The 17,783-nt window shown below is 32.1% G+C and overlaps 1 protein-coding gene across 1 annotated transcript in view; it reads left to right on the top strand.

Annotated features, from left to right (window-relative positions):
• The first annotated feature begins 14,064 nt into the window (after positions 1-14,064).
• LOC105622246 (glutamate--cysteine ligase catalytic subunit) overlaps positions 14,065-17,783 on the top strand; it is a 143,760-nt gene continuing 140,041 nt past the window's right edge. The window contains exon 1 of the mRNA XM_012203669.1: positions 14,065-14,214. Coding sequence (XP_012059059.1) covers positions 14,065-14,214 — 150 coding nt within the window. The remainder of the gene's footprint in view (positions 14,215-17,783) is intronic.

Raw genomic sequence — 17,783 nt, 5'->3', positions numbered from 1 at the left:
TATATTACAATATTACAATTATTGGAAGTAATTCTATGTTACGTCATATGTCGTCATATATTACTATAGTAGTAATACTGCAGTAGCAGTGACACTGTAGTATTTTTATATTTCCAAATGATATTGGAAACTTGTATGATAAACCAACATTTAAATTTTATTAATTTAAAAATCGAGATCATTTCGATATCGATTCAAACTAGAATTAGTCCAGCTAGACTTTGCTAGAGTCGATGACTATTTTTCCTTGATTTTGTGCTCATTTACGATAAGAGACAGCTGATAGGTTGTCAGTATTTATTAAGAGACATTATTTCTTGAAATTCCTCAAAAAATGATGTAATAAGATTATATTAAATAAACTACAAAGTACAAATAAAAATAATGTTATTCAGCAGGAGTAGAACAATAAAATAAGATACAAAGAATTACTAGAAGAAAAGATGTAGATTTTATCAACAATTGCAAAAAATGTTCCGATTCGTATAAAAAAATTCCACTTTTCTAAAAAGTTATAAAATTATCTATAAAATTATCTAAATTCTAAAAAATTTTGAGAGAGCTTTTATGATTAGAGCGATATTACAATTGTCGAAATAAAATCGAAAAAAATGTCGATTTCGATCTTTGAACGAAAATATTCAAAGTATAAGATTACGTAATCACAAATCAATTTATATCAACAATATTTAAAATGTATCAAACTCTCATTGCATTCTCTACATACGTAATTTTTTATCACTCAAAAATGTTGAAATTTCGATACAAGTTTCGAATCGACAATTTTTTCATTGTAACGATGTCGGAAGAACTATTTCTGACTGGATAAATTGTATATACCATACATCGTGTATATATAAGTAAAGTACTTACATATCTAACAAAAAATAAAATATACTTTCAAAAACGTAATTAATACTCTTGAAATCTTATTTTTAAGCTCATTCATATTCATACCATTTATTTTTAAACAAATTTTACTTTATTCTATCATATTTGTATTTTTGTTGCTGTCCTTCTTTAATTTATTTATTACAAAATCATTGGCGCGCTTATTTTTTTGCGATTACTTGGTAGTAATTAGAGGAATATTTCACTGAGAAACTTTTGCTCCATCTCTCTCTTCCCTTTATACTGCTTTATACTGCTTTATACTTTTACCCTTTATATTCTTCGGAAGGGTCTTTTTATCATTCTCCTACTGTTTGGCGTGTGGGACAAGCAAAATGTCGAAACTTAACCTTCAAGACATGTGTTCATCGGTTGACGGGCACGTGGATTCCCCAAGATTCGAAGAAATCAGAGAGGATCTGATGAGATTCCTGCTGCAAAAGACTTCTCGAGGTACAAAAATGGAGTTATCTGATGATGAAATTGCAAATATGGATATGGTCGGCGCCTTGAAACGCGGTCATCCGACGACGGATGAGGGTTCTACCACCAATAGTCACTCGACCAGATTACTTCAAGACTCAAAGAAAGTTAAATCAAAGCTGAGTGACTCAGGTACCTCTGTTGAGAGGGTATCTAGAGTTGCTGTGAATCCGAAGATCATGAATCACCCTACCGCAATGCGCGAATAAGAATGTACCTAAGGGAGATAAAAATAATTCTGGCAACGCAAGTACAGTGAAAACTCAAGTATGATGCTTTTAGCAGAACACTTTATATTGTCATGTTCCAGATCTGATTGCTGCATCTAGCAAGAAGAAAATATCGCTGGTCAAAATCTCCGGAATATTAAATAAATGCAACATTAAGGAGATTCCAGAAGATATAAATATGGACGAAATAAAGAAAATCATCGAAGAAGAGAATTCTAACATAATGATCTCTAATCTCTTTAGAAGAAGGTGCAATAGATCTACTAGAGAATTTGAGAACTAAGAAGCAATATGCTTGGAAATCAGAGGCGAGAGTTTGCCAGACAAGATTATCATTTGGAAGGCGGTGTTTTCTGTTTCTCCATATGTGCAATCAGTTAGGATATGCTTTAAATGTGACCGTATTATGCCGTCACATAAGTAAATATTGTGAAAAATCTGAGACTTGCTTAAATTATGCTGGTGATCATCGCTCATCTCGAGATGCGCCTTGTGGTTTAAAGAAGTATTAACTGTAGTGGCCCTCACAATACTATGGACCGTAATTGCCCAATTCTTAAAAAGCATATGGAGATTGCAAGGGTTGTGACTTTTGATAATCTTCCTTTCTTTGAAACGAGATTACTTGTGGAGAAGAACATTAATTCATCGAGAGTGACTCTAGTTAAATCACTAAGAAACTTTCTATGCCTTCCGAATATGGATTTTACCGCCCACGAAACTCAGAGGAGCTATCTAGAGCTGGCAGATAATTTCCCGTCATACAAATCGATGCTGAGCTCAAATAACAACGGAAGGCATCAAGAAGGTCCTGTTGAGTATTATCGATCAGATCTTAACGGACAAGGATGCGGAAGTACTGTGCGAGCGAAGAATTAAGAAAACCATAGATTGCACATAATGCGATACGTTTGGTTAAAGAAGGTAATGGCGCAAGTAAATAATCGCAAACTCAATCTTAGTAATTTGTGGATTCTATAGTGGAACGCTAAATCCATCATGTCTAAATATACTGAACTATCTAAACACTGCGAAGATTTTAATTTAATTTTAATTTCAGAAATACGGCTCTCTCCTGAAAAAAGTTTTAAGAGGGTTCGATACAGGTGAAGGAGAAGGACTTGACCGCGGAGGAGGTGTAATAATTGAAATTAGGAATAACATTAGATATAGAAGAGCACAAATTTCCGAGACATGTGAAGATAAAGTAGAAGTTTGCGCAGTCGAGATCCTTGTGAGAGGGCGAACCCCTCATTTTGGTCTCGTGTTACATCCGTCAAATATCGATTTTATTAGGACTTGTGAATGGGAAAGATTCTTCTCACAATTTCAAGATAAAATTCTTTTTGGTGGAGATTTTAACTCCACCAACATCATTTAGGGCTCTACCAATATTTGCCATACTAGTGATAGTCTGTGGGAGACAATAGATAGTAGCGATCTATCATTGCTGAACAATGGCTCCCCCACTTTTCACTGTTCATCTTATCACATTAATTCCGTAATTGATTTGACTGTGACTAATGCTTCGCTTGCGTTAGTGTTGAACTAATAATAGTATGTTGGTCCTGATCTATAGGGCAGTGATCATCTGCCTATTATCATTGAGGCCCAAGCCGGATTGCAGAATTGGGAATGGGAGAGTTTTGCGTCTACACGCTAAGGACACAGACTGGGAACTTTTTCGTGACGTGATGGATGAGAAAGTAAAACTTATTACGAATCTAGAATCTATGGAAATGGAAACTGTGAATTCGATATTCACCATAATCGAGGCGATTTCATCAGCTATTCCGTTCAAACATACTGAGAGACGTAAAGAGAAACAGAATCAAGTATTTCCCTCATATCCATGGACAGATGAATGTGACAAATTTCTCCACCTTCGTAAGGAAGCTTTGGAGAAGTTTAAACAGACAGGTTTGAGGGAAGACTTTATAAACTACAAAAAAAGTGTGGCGATTATGAAACGAGAACTTCGTAAAATTAAACAAGATAAATTTAGAGACTTCTGTGAAGGCTTGAGGAAAGACAGATTCATTCTTTGTTTGGAAAACAGTCAAAAAATTTCAATCCAGATATAATCGATCGGAGACAGCTAACGAATATTCTTCGGACAAAATGGCGAAGATTCTTGGACAGATTGTTGAACTTAGGGTAGGATAAGTATGTAATAAGACGCCTTTGTTTGAAAGTGAGAACTACAATGAGTTTCTAGACTCTGACGGAAGAAGAATTATTATTCGTAATTAGAAATCTCAAATCTAGCCAGGGATTAGATGGTATCGATTATGTCATAGAGATAAGTCAAGCACTTATCTCTTATGGGTAGATACATATTTCTCCGCATCTGCAACTCCATTTTTGCTAGTGGATCTTTCCCGTCAGGTTGGAGGAAGTACGTTCGTTTATACTTAAAGTAGATGGCCAGAAGTTTCGGCCGATATCTCTCGCACCCTGTCTATGCAAGATAATGGAAAGAATTCTAAGTAGTAGATTAAATTGGTGGCTGGAAAGTGAGAATAAGTTATCTGTATCGCAGTTTAGTTTTCGTAGAGGGCTTCCATGCATGAATAATTCTCTATATGGAAATTCTCTATATGGAAATTCTCAGAAACTTTCAAACGGATATTTCGGTTGCTTTCCTTGATATCAAAACAGCATGATAACATATGATAACGTTGTAATTGATATATTAATTAACAGATTAATGAATCTGGATATCTCCCCCCCCCCCCGTTCGCTTTATTTACAATTTGGTATCTGCGCGTCAAGTGTGGTATAGATATATAAGTGTAATATATGCGGGAAAATAGAAGAAGTTTTTTGGCTTTTCAAAGCCAAAGGCTGCCACAGGGCAGCGAACTGAGCCTTATATTATATGCCATCTATGTCGCCGTATTGAAGAAGGTCAACTCCCAAGAGTGCAAGATAATTCAATATGCAGACGATGTGTACATTTTTTCTGCTATGGACTCGGTCGAGGATCTTTGAACAGAATCGAAAGTGCAGCTGACAAGATTTCTGCCTCATTAAACTTTGGTCTTACCTTGTCAGCAGAGAAAACTAAGCCATGTGTATTTAGTAAGAATAATAAAGCTCTTAAAACTTAAGTTAGACGAGATAATGTAGTATAATTAAATATAATAAAAGATCTTTGTCGATTCGGATTCAGGAAGTTATCGCAAATTCTAGATAAGATAAAGCATAGATAAAGATAAAACAAAGTCTGATAAGATAAAGATATATAAGATAAGATAAAGTTCTTAGGGATGAATTTGCAATCTAATTTGGAATGGTCTACTCATGTTAATTATATCAAAAGTTGTATTTATCCATTACGAATTATAAAGTGCATTGGGCATTTTTGATGGGGTCGATCCCAGGTTATTTAGATTAATTTATCACGCTTTTTTATTAGATCTAGATTAGAATGTGGGGTTTCAGGATCTTTCGAATAAGCTTTTACTTGAATTTAACAGAATTCAGTACCAAGCTCTTAGATTGGTCATGGGGTATAGACAAAGTACTCCGATTAATGTTATTCTGTGCGAGGCGAAGGAGCCCTCCCCTGCTTGTTAAATTCCTACTTAGGGAGAAATTTCCTGTCTAGACTAGCAACAAACTCTAGATGTCCTTGAAAAACTTAGCGAATTAGCGGAAACTCTCAATGTGACCGCGTTAGTCGAGCTCTGATTATTTTAGCTCAGGAAGACGTAGACATTAAAAAGCACTACTTTTTCAACCTTGATCGTCTGTTGTGCTTGTCAAAATCATTCGATGCTTTGCTTTTTCGTCCAGAGGTGAACCTTGAAGATGAAAAATTCTTTGACAGGCGTAAATATAATGCTGATGTCATTTTTTTAGGATTATTCAACAAGGAGATTAATTCATCCATGTGTCTTTTCACTGATGGATCATGTGTAGAAGATTCGCAATATGCTGGTTTTGCAGTGATGTCTCATGATAGATCTATCTCCAGGATATATGTGCGGATTTTGTCTCTTCATATTGTATCGAAGCAATTCTTATGGCTCTGGAACTAGGATAATGTAATTATGGATGGCCCAAGCTAACTGTTTTCTCGGAGTCTAAATCAATCCTTAGTGCAGTGAGCGCACAATTTCACCAGGGTAAATTGCATTTCATTCTCTTTATTAAGGATCCTTAATAAGTTTGACTAGAGACAGAGGAGTTGAGATCAAGCTTATATGGATTCCTAGCCATATAGGAATTTCGGGCAATGAACAAGCGGAAAAGCTAGCTAGCGGGAAGCTTCTGACAGAGATATACAATTGGGAATCTCAGTATCTGAATTCTCAAATCTATGGAACCGACAGATGTACAATGAATTGTTTGGGTGGGTGAGCGATGAGTCGCTTACTCGCAGGACAATACTGTAATAATTATTTAGTGGAGTTCAAACATGTTTGGTTCAGGAAATTTAAAATAAAGAGAAGGACAGTTGCAAATAGAATTAGGTCGGGCCACACATCCCTGAGGGAAAGTCTTTTCTGCTTCGGCATAGTGGATTCTCCACTTTGTATTAGATGCGAAACTCCAAATCATGTCTTTTGAGAATGTGCTTTTATTGAACAGAGACGGGTATTGCAAAATGCCCTAGTCAGGATGAGAGGCCTCCTCCCTCACCCTGTCGAATATGGCTACAATTGATGAGGATACAATCTATATCTTAAACATGTTTGTTTCTATCTAAGTTTCGTTTTTTTTTGTTTTTTTATATTAATTTGATTCAGTCTAAGTTAATGCGACACATATAACATTTGTTATTTTATTTTATGTTATCTTAATTTAGATTATTATAGTTTATGCTATTATATATTTAGTTATTAAGAAAAGGTATTTCTCATAACTGTCCACTTTTAAGTTAACTCTGATGGATCTGCTCTAATAATTGTCAATCTAGCTTACTTATATGTTTTTGCGAGATACTTATATGTTATTGCGATTCGATGAAATGAAAAATTTTATTTTACGATCCTAAACTAGATAATCTAATATAAGAGCATACAGTGTCTCACCTCTTGAGCTAAGGCAGTTCATGCAGCTTCAACATATTTTAGCGCGAAACTGAAATCATGAATGATTCGGCTGGGGGCGAGTGTACTCAAAATCACGTAAAGGTTAAAGATACGTAAGTAAAAGATAAGTAAGGGTGCTCAGAATACTCAAAAATTTTTTTAATTTAACATTTCATATATATATATATATATATATATATATACGGTATGATACTCTGATATTAGCGAAAAATTATGCGTATATTGATATTATAAAAATTTCGGTCGAGTGCTGATAATGTCCAATACTGATATTTGGATCTCGGTTTTGCGTATATCGCTATAGAATAACGGTTTTTAATCTCTGATTTATATAATAATGAAAAATTAATATATTGATATATTACCGCTATTTTTCATATCATACACAGTTTTAAATTCCTGAATATAAAATAGTAAATTATGATAGAGTTAAGTTTACATTAGTCATATCCTTACAAGATAGATAGAGGAAAGTAAAAATAATGGACTTTAAAGATGTTTTGTATGTATAATTGTAGCAAAAAGTTCCTGAAATTTGATTTTGACGAATATGCTGTTTTCATATGGTTTGAATAATAAAGATTGTATACAGAATCTTATCATTTACTCTAATATAATTAAAATGCAGAAATATACTTTTGAATTTCTATTGTTAATTATTTCTGAAAAAAATGAAAAATTTTTGATAGTGATGAATATCTCAAATCTAACTTTAAAATCTTTATATTTTAAACTCTTATAACTTCAAATTGCTTCACAGTGAATCGATTTCGGATTTTGTTATAAGTGTCTGAACATATATAAAAATAATCTATAAAATTTTTATTAAATTTCTAATATTTTAGAAATAGGTATTAAACATCCTTTTTAGACATTTTGATAATACGTTTTATTTTTCTTTTTCTGCAGAATAAAATTGTAAGTACTGCTCGAAAAATATAAATCTTCTTCTTTTGTCAAAAAAGATATAACAGTAATTATTGAATGCATTTGTAATTCAGTCAATTTTAAATTGTCGTCCATTGCATGAATTCACTTATTCCGTTCGAATCCGCTACTAAAATCGTATGGAGTGTATTGGAAAAACGGAACGTATCCTGCACTCCATGCCATGCACTAAATACTCATGCATTTCTGCAAGAAACAGAATGTATAGTTCCAAGTAACGGTAACGCGTTAAAATTGGTAATGAGTGACGGTAATGAGTTGGTACTTTTTTCAAAAAGTAACGGTATCGATAACGTAACGATTACTTTTTTGAGGTAATGCGCACAACCCTGCATATCATGAACTGATTTTGGTTGCCTTGCGTAACAGTGAATGAAGCGCAAATCTGCATCGCATGCAATCTACACATATACACAATATGTATTATAAATTTATAGGAAATTATCCATCACTATCCATATAGTTGTACCTAAAGGGTTTATTAAGGGTTACAAAGTAATGTCTGTAAATAGAACCATTTTCTGTTAAATATTTGCATCAATCTAATCTATGTTCTAAATTAACATCGGAGTTTTATATTGAAAATAAAAAATGATTTTATTGTGTATGATGATATTATATAAGTTTTATTAGTGTGATAAGATACATTGTTTAATTGAACAATCAATGAACTCTAGAATGAATAATAGACATAGCAAACTCCGAGACACGACAAGGAACAATTGTTTTTAGATCTGAAAGTTTTGTAATAAACTTAAACAATAATACAATAGAAAGGTCTTACCAATATCATATTAGTAATTATTCTAATTATATTTCCTATCTCTACACGTGGTGAATTTACTAAAGTCCAATGGAAAAAAGAGAAGATCACTGAAAAATGAATTCCGATTTCACCTCTTTCATTTATTCGCGCACGCATATATCGAGATTAATTCAATCGCAATTATTGTTCTACACTCTTCCTTAATTCGAATCGAGTTTCAAATTTCATATTAGTAAAATCTTAAAATAGATATTTACAAATTTAATAACTAACACTTACCAAGAGATTAAATTAATTATGGTGTTAAATTACTATCCTTTCTTGAAATTTTCTTAAATCAATTATCTCAAACTTATTCATTTCTAACGGTTTTGTTAGCATGTCAACAACTTGTTCTGTAATAGGACAATATTTGAGCATAATAATTTTCTCTTTTATCAATTCATAGATAATTCATAGATCTAAATTTCACGTCAATATGCTAACTCCTTCTATTTATGATGCTATTCTTTATCAAAGCTATTGCACTCTGACTATCCTATATTCAATTCAATATCAACTCTATCATTTCTTCAATTAATGATTTCAGATATATTAATTCTTTACAGCGCTCAGCAGTAGTTATATATTTGCTTCAGTGATCGATTGTGTAATAATCGGTTGTTTTCTTGACTCCATCAGTCCTCTTGAAAAGTTACATTAACCCGTTGTACTTCTTCTTCTTTCTGTGTCTTCTACAAAGTTTGAATCAGCATCTGAATAAGCTTCAAGCAATTTGACATTGCCATTTCTTTTATATTCAATTCCTTTAATATTTCTGTTTAAGTATTTCAAAATATATTTCAGATCACTTATTCTTTCTTGAGTATAGTTTTCAACAAATCTACTCGTAGTTAATTGCATATGCATTCGATCGCGTCTTCGTGTATAATAGATAAATATAGAACACTTCTCACCACCTCTCTGTATGGATATTTGTCAGTTTTGTCAGTGTCTTGGTTGACTCTTCCTTACGTATTGGGACCTTTGTTCTTGCATTCCGCTTTGTTGCAGAACTTTCTTAGTATAATTTTGTTACTGCATAACAGAATTTTCCTGTTTAATTACTTCAAGTCCTACATAAGTATTTAGATTTTTAGATTTTTAGTTAATCTTAAATTTATCTTTTATCTTAAATTCTTCTCTTAGTTTCTTGATAATGCATTCCATTTCTTCAGAATTACTTCCTGTTAAAATTCCGTCATCAACGTAAATTCCAAGAATTACAGTGTTGTTCATTTTTTTTAAAAACACATTGTTCAATGCTTAATTTAAAACCCAAATTCTATCTCTCGTTCCACCTCAAAGGCGCTTGCTTCAATCCGTATAAAGTCTTTTTCAGTTTGAGAATCTTATTCTTATAATTATAATCCTCTGGATACATATAAATGTCTCCTTCTAATTCTCCGTAAAGAAAAATCTTTACGTCAAATGTAATTATTTCATAATTCCTTGCTGTTGCTATCGCTACTAAAATGCTTCTTAATGCACTTTGATCTATTACTGTAGGTTTCCTGATAGATTCCTCTAATTTTTCTTTCTGTTCACATCTTTTAACGACAAGTCTTTATATTTTTCTTTTTCTTTTATCCTGAAGATCCACTTGCTATAAAGAGGTTTTGTATTTTTAACTTCATTCTTGTCTACAGCTTTCCATACATTATTTGCCTTTAATGAATTTTTTTCTTCATTAATTGTTTCTATCCAATTTTTTTCTATCCAATCCAATCCAATCCGATCCAATTATTCAATTTTATCAGTACCTGTGACTTCTTTATATATCATATAAGCATAATTCTTAAATTTTTCTGGAGTCTTTCTTTGTCCCGTAGATTTTCTTATTCTGTTACCATTTATGTTCTTCACATCTTGTATTTTGATATTTTGACTTTTTCTTTTATTTCAGTTGAAAATTTAATATCTCTGGCTATAAAAATTTTTTTTTCTTACAATCCTACAGTCTGTATTCACAAACTGCATATCCAACAAAACAGTAACTCTTACTTCTCACATCCAACTTTTTAAGAGAGCCGAGCACTTTGGCAAATGCTTCACTTTCAAAAACCTGTAGATTTCTTAAGTTTGGTCTTCTTTCTTCTCACATCTCAAACGGTGTTACTTTTAATGAATTACACGTGTTCTATTAAAGTCGTATTAAATAAGTCGCAGTGTATAATGCTTCTTCTCATATTTCTTTTTTCATTCCAGAATCAAACAATAAAGCTCTTATTTTCTTCGTAAGAGTTCTGTTCAATCGTTCTGTTCTATCGTTTAACTGTGGTGTATGTGGAATAGTTGTATCAATTTCTATTCCTTTGTCTTTACATCATGAAGTCACTAAATTGTTAATGTATTTTCTGCTGTTGTCGTATCTCAATTTTGCGATTTTTAAGTTCCACTGTGCTTCTGCTTTTGAGGCGTAATCTTTTATCTTCTCTGCTACTTCATTCTTGTGTTTCGTAAGGTACACTATTGTAAAGTGAGTGTAGTCATCAAGGAAAGTTAAAAATTATAAAATATCTGTTATCACATCATACTATCTGTTATATAGGACCACAGACATCAGTGTGAACTATTTGAAGCGGTCTCTTCGCTCTCACTCTATCATTAGCAAAAATTGTTCTCCTATACTTCGCTTCCATACACGTTTTACATGCTTTATCAAATTTTTTTTAGTTGAAGAGAAAACACGTTTTACATTCTTTGTCAAGTTTTTTTATTTGAATAAAAAAAAGTTGTCGATTCGACCTTTGAACGAAAATATTCAAAATATAAGATTACGTATCACATATTTATATTAAAAATATTAAAAATATATCAAACTCTCATTGCATTCTCTACATAATTTAATTAATTATTTAATTAAATGTAATTTTTTATCAAAAATGTTGAAATTTCGATGCAAATTTCGAATCGACAACTTTTCCATTGTAATGACATCGAAACGTCTTTTCGAGGAACTATTTTTGATTGGGGGGTTTGTGTGAACTATATTCTCCCATTTTTCTACGAGCTTTAAATACATATTGTTTTCTTACTACATACAATCAAGAACAAGAATATGAAATAACATACTCCTGGTACTTGTATGTACATACATCCGAACTTATTAAATTTTCGTAAATTTAAGAGGAACGATGTAAATTCGAGTTATGATCTCATTTTCTCGTAACTTTCTTACATCTGATTTCACTTTCTCATAATTTTCTTATTAGGTATACAACTTTGATTCCGCCGTTTTTTTTCCAAAATTCGAGGCTTTATTGTAAAAAACTGGTTATATATTTATGATTCAAAGTATTGTCCATCGCTGGCCATTACTTTCTCCCATCTTTCGGGTAGCGTACGAATCCCGCGTCGAAAAAACTGGTCATCTTTTGAGGCTATCCTCGAATCGATCCAATTTTTTACTTCTTCATAAGACCGGAAGTGCTGGTCAGCCAGGCCGTGTGCCATTGATCGAGACAAGTGATAGAGGGAGCAACGTCTGGAGAATACGGCGGGTGAGGTAGAACTTCCCATTTCAACGTTTCTAAGTATGTCTTGATCACTTTCGCAACATGGGGTCGAGCATTGTCATGCTGCAAAATCACTTTATCGTGTCTCTCGTTGTATTGCGGCCATTTGTCTTTCAATGCTCGACTCAAACGCATCAATTGCGTTCGCCTGTGATTGTTTCAGTCGGTTTTAACAGTTCATAATACATTACGCCGAGCTGGTCCCACCAAATACATAGCATGACCTTCGTCAAAATCACCGTTCTTGAAGCGTTGAAACCACTCACGACACATTCTTTCACTAATAGCGGCCTCACCATAAGTATTTGAGAGCATTCGATGAGCCTCAGCTCAGATTTCTTCATATTGAAGCAAAAAATTAAAACCTCCCGCAAATGACGAGAATTTGGCTCGTAAACTGACATTTTCAATCGAGAATAACTTTATGATGCAGACACAAATCGAGTAATGTTTCTATGGGGTTATGTTGACAGATGCCCAAGTTTATTGTATGACGTCTATGATTTATTTATTTCGACCATCACTTACCACTAAAGCCATCTATAGGAAAACGGCGGAAGCGAAGTTGTACACCTAATACATAACTAAACTTACATCACTAAGTCTGATATCATTTGAAAGTGAAACTTTTCACGTGAGATTGGTACGTACAAAAAGTTAAAAAATGAAAGTTTCGTGAAAATTTGCATAATCGATATCCTGATGCCATTTCATTAAAATCATTAGATCTATAAAATACCGTAAAGAGCTTCGCACATAGAGAATAAGCCTAGATCCTCATAACAACGCTTTGATACCGAATGCTGATTGGTGAAAAACGGGTAAGGTAAATTTTACTCCCTACAACAGACTTTTCATCAATCAGCGCTCTATGTCAAAGCACTGTTGCCTGTATGAAGATCCGGACTAAAAATTTCAATTTATCAGAAATTGTATTCCATGATTTCTGATAGATTGAAATGATTTCTGATAGGTTGAACTATAATACATGATTTCTGATAGGTTGAAATTCTTATTCTCTGTTCCCTGTTCCTTTTATTGTGCGGAAACCCTAATTGATTTCAAAACTAATGCGTCAAAATGGCCGAAATGCACATAGTACACGATTTCAAGTACAGTGGTGGTTGGGTGCCGTTAATTTAATCTTGCTCTGGCTGAATGATCTATTAAAAATACTCAAACTCTTGTGATGATACATATGTGATTCGTATTCCTGAACAATTCTGAACTGTACTTACATATACTCTTTGTGCACTTTTATGTATTAAACTTCTACAGCAAATAAATTTGTATTAAACTAAAATACACATAAATTAAACATTCGTATATTTTTTTTGATCATAAACTAATTACAATTCAAAAACATTAATTTACATAACGGATTCATTTTCCCAAATAAAATACATATATACATCCATTAATTTGAAATAAGTCAAAATTAATGCGAGTTTACATTTCATGACTCAAATGCTTGATGCTTGTTTTATTGGCGTTTACTCTATTAATTTTATCTATGATTGGCGCTAAAAAGTTTCATTTCTATTCAACTTTCCAGCGTTGGCAGGCCAATTCTTGTAATATGAAATTTATTTTGTGTATTTTTAATTGGAAAATTTTCTTTATTGAAGTTCCAACATGCAAAGCGAAGAAAGTGAGATAAATTAATAAAACATGAAATAATACTTTGAATATTTGTCTAATATAATATGAAAAGATATTATGTGAAATTTCTTTTTGAATTAAATTTACATATTCTGTCATCCATGTGTGATATTTATAATTAAACATATTGAACTTCAAATTCCAGAATAACAGTGATATACACGGCGGAAATCTGTTGTCTCCTCGTTACAGATTATAAAGATTCGGTTCAATATTTCTTGACGCTAGAAAATAAGCGTTTCAACATCGCATGAAAAGGCACACTCTCTCGATTCTCTGATACTCGGGGTCATTCGAGTGATATTTCCGAACGCAGCATATTTCACTAGCGACCGATAGTGAGTGATAGCGAAAGTGGTCAAATTGTAACTGATTGCAAGTGAAGGTGATTACGAAACTTAATTTTTCGCGAATTTCTTTTCCAGTGTTGAATTATTAAAAATAATCAAAGATTTGAGCTGAGAATGGGTCTGCTCTCTGAAGGAAGCCCCTTGAGCTGGGAAGAGACGAAGAAATTGTCTGATCACGTGCGCAAGCATGGGGTTATTCAGTTTATTAATCTGTACAAGAGACTTAGAGATAGACAGGGAGACGTTCTCAAGTGGGGCGACGAGGTAGTATATGTGATTCCACAAATTGCAGCATATGTACTAAAATCAATTTAATTTACAGTGTTATTCTTGAAATGTCACGTCATCGTAATTGTGCTAACTCATTATCACCTAACCTTAACATTCAATTCATTGCAATGTTAAGGACCTGCGCAGAGTAATGAAAGAAATATACATAGGTATTGAAATTTTAATTTATCAGAAACCGGTTACACTGGAATATATTGTCTGATAGCTTAAGGTCTCAATATTCCTATTCCTAATATTTTCTTGATTACACGCAGGACTTCATATTCGCCATAATACAATCCAATACTATATATTTATTTTTGTATATTTTGCATATTTATTAAAGATTTATACACACAGTATAGTGTTTCGACGCTAATATAATATATATAGAACATGGGAAGCAATGAAAAGAAAAAAAATGGAACCTTCCTATGAAAATCTTTGATTCATTTTCTAGTAATACTGCGATAAATATTTGAATGACTGCCAATAAATATGCTAAATATATAAAGGTTATAAAATAGTGTAATGCTCCCATCCGATTTTTCTGTAATTTTGTAAAATTGTATATTTTCATTCATAGAAATATATTCTGAGAAAAAAAATTGTCATTTGATTCTTATTTTTTTCTTTGTTTTTTAATGTTGGTAAGTTAGAAGATGACAATTTAATGATAATTTTTTGCTTATTTTCTGCTTTAATTAAAAGTCTACAGGAGCGACAAGCTAACTCATTTATTGGATGCATCCAGAAATATGACTGCTCACTGAGTACTCAGTGAGCTCTTATACTTATTTATATTTTTAGATCTAATGGAATACGTCAATCAGATGCAAAAGCTCACTAAACGCTCAGTGAGCAATTATATTTTTGGATGCATCCATTCTTACTTTATTTGCAGTGTAATTACATCTGTACTTTATCATGTTCTATATATTATCTTATAGAAGAAATACAATATTTTTCTATGAAATCTGTTTTGATTTATATTTTATGCTTATTATATTTTTGTGGCTTGTATTTAGCTGTGAAACACATGCTAAGGATTCCACACCTTGTATATTACATGTAACGTTTGTGTCAGCTTTGCCTTAATTGGCTAGATTGATTCTGTCATGTGAATATATTACAATCTTATCGATTATCATAGAGCGAATAGATAGCATTTTCATACTTTAGCTTCATGATTCAGTCCCTAGGCATTATTTTACTTTAGGTTTGTTCGCGTCACAAGTTCCAACATGCTCTTACTACAGCTCCTACTTACTCTATCAAGCACGTTGGAATGAGTAAGAGCTATGGTAGGAGCATATTACAACATATTGGAGCATGCGACGCGAACAAATCTTTTATGTCCATTGAAACATTTATTCATAGTAAGGAGAACAATATACTAAATTTTCAGACAATTTCACCGGGAGCCAAAATCCAGAAGGTGCGGGGGGGGGGGGGGAGTCTTTTTACAATTTTGCTCTTAAAAACATAATAAATAAAACATACTTCTTATTCGCAATGCAAATACATTTTTTTTCAAGACTTGATAAAATAATTATGTGACTCATTTAAAATAAAAAATTTGAAGTAATCCAAAGACATCTTATAAGACATCATAAAGACATCTTAAAATTCATGAGACATTTATTTCAATTATTTCAATTATACTATATGATGTCTTTAAAATGTCTTATGTGTCCATTTATGACATCTTAAGCCGGTTCTACATTAGTTGCAAAATGGTCGCAAGTTTGTTGCAACAGCCAATCTAAAGCTTGTATTTTGAAATCAACGCTTCATATTGATGCAATAAATTTGCGATCGGCTTGCAATGTAGAACCGGCTTTATAGATATTATCCTTAAGACTTGCTTCAGATATTTGTCTAAAAAAAATAATAAAAATTATTGATATGGAAACGCGTTGGCAAGAGGAAGTAGAATTACTTGATAAATTGATATAAATGATATCATACTTAATACATATTTTTAATAACGATCTATAATTGTGATCTATAATTGTGAAATAACAGATAAATCATTATTGGAAATGTGTATTAATAAGTCTATCATTCATATATTGATTTATCAGATAATTCCAATTGCTGCTTCGTATTTTTACTCTTGTCAACGTGTTTCCGGACAGCTACGCATAATTGTGTAATTGTAGAATATTATAATATATAATACCAAATATTAGAATGCCAGATTAATTGACATCCAATATTTTTATAGGTTATGTATTATATATCCCTATAGGCACATAATATTATTTAATATTATATAACATTTTAGGTATATTTTCAGAATATTAAACATAACATTTGAAGAATATTTTATTGAAATTATATAATAAATATTAAATATTAAATAATATTTTTGAAATATTAATGCATGGTTGTATGTCCTTTTCTGATAATATTACATGATTATTAAAAGTAACATTTATTGTTACTGTAATTGAATATTAAAAAGTGTTATAACATTTACTTTAATTTGTAAAACCAGTTCAATTTAAATATATGTTTAGAGACTGAAAATAATTTTGGTGTGCAGAATTGGTTATGTACGTATAATATGTATATGTCGAAACGTTATTTAAGCACATTAAGACGCATCATAGACTGATAAGACATTTTACTGATGGTGAATTCAAACTGCACTAATATAAAAATAATTAATATTAATAAATATTTTAATAATAAAATATTTTAAAATATTTTAATTAAAGGAAATGTACTAAGGATATTTATACAAATGGACATATCCATACAATATTCTCTTTTAATGTTACTCTCGTAACATTAAAAAATATACAATATTCTCAAAATATTATAATAATTTATTTTAATTTTTTTTAATACAAGAATAAAAATTAAGATTTCTTCAATTCAAAATATAATACAATAACTGTTCAAAGGTAATAGGAATCTGCGCTGTATTTCGTACACTAATAATTGATATAAATATTTAAATATATAAATATATATAAATAAAAAAAATATATTTATTAGGTATACAACTTTGCTTCCGCCATTTTCCTATAGATGGCTTTAGCGGTAAGTGGTGGTCGAAATAAATAGATCATAGACGTCATACAATAAACTTGGGCATCTGTCAACATAACCCCACAGAAACATTAGTCGATTTGTGTCTGCATCATAAAGTTATTCTCGATTGAAAATGTCAGTTTACGAGCCAAATTCTCGTCATTTGCGGGAGGTTTTAATTTTTTGCTTCAATTTGAAGAAATCTGCGGCTGAGGCTCATCGAATGCTCTCAAATACTTAGTGAGGCCGCTATTAGTGAAAGAACATGTCGTGAGTGATTTCAACGCTTCAAGAACAGTGATTTTGACGTCCAAGGTCATCTCTGTATTTGGTGGGACCAGCTCGGCGTAGTGTATTATGAATATATACATACAATATATGTTAAAACCGACTGAAACAATCACAGGCGATCGGTATCGAACGCAATTGATGCGTTTGAGCCGAGCATTGAAAGACAAACGGCCGCAATATAACGAGAGACACGATAAAGTGATTTTGCAGCATGACAATGCTCGACC

Source organism: Atta cephalotes, assembly GCF_000143395.1.
Source record: "Atta cephalotes unplaced genomic scaffold scaffold00042, whole genome shotgun sequence".
Classification (NCBI taxonomy): Eukaryota; Metazoa; Arthropoda; class Insecta; order Hymenoptera; family Formicidae; genus Atta; species Atta cephalotes.
This window is presented reverse-complemented; position numbering and strand designations above follow the sequence as displayed.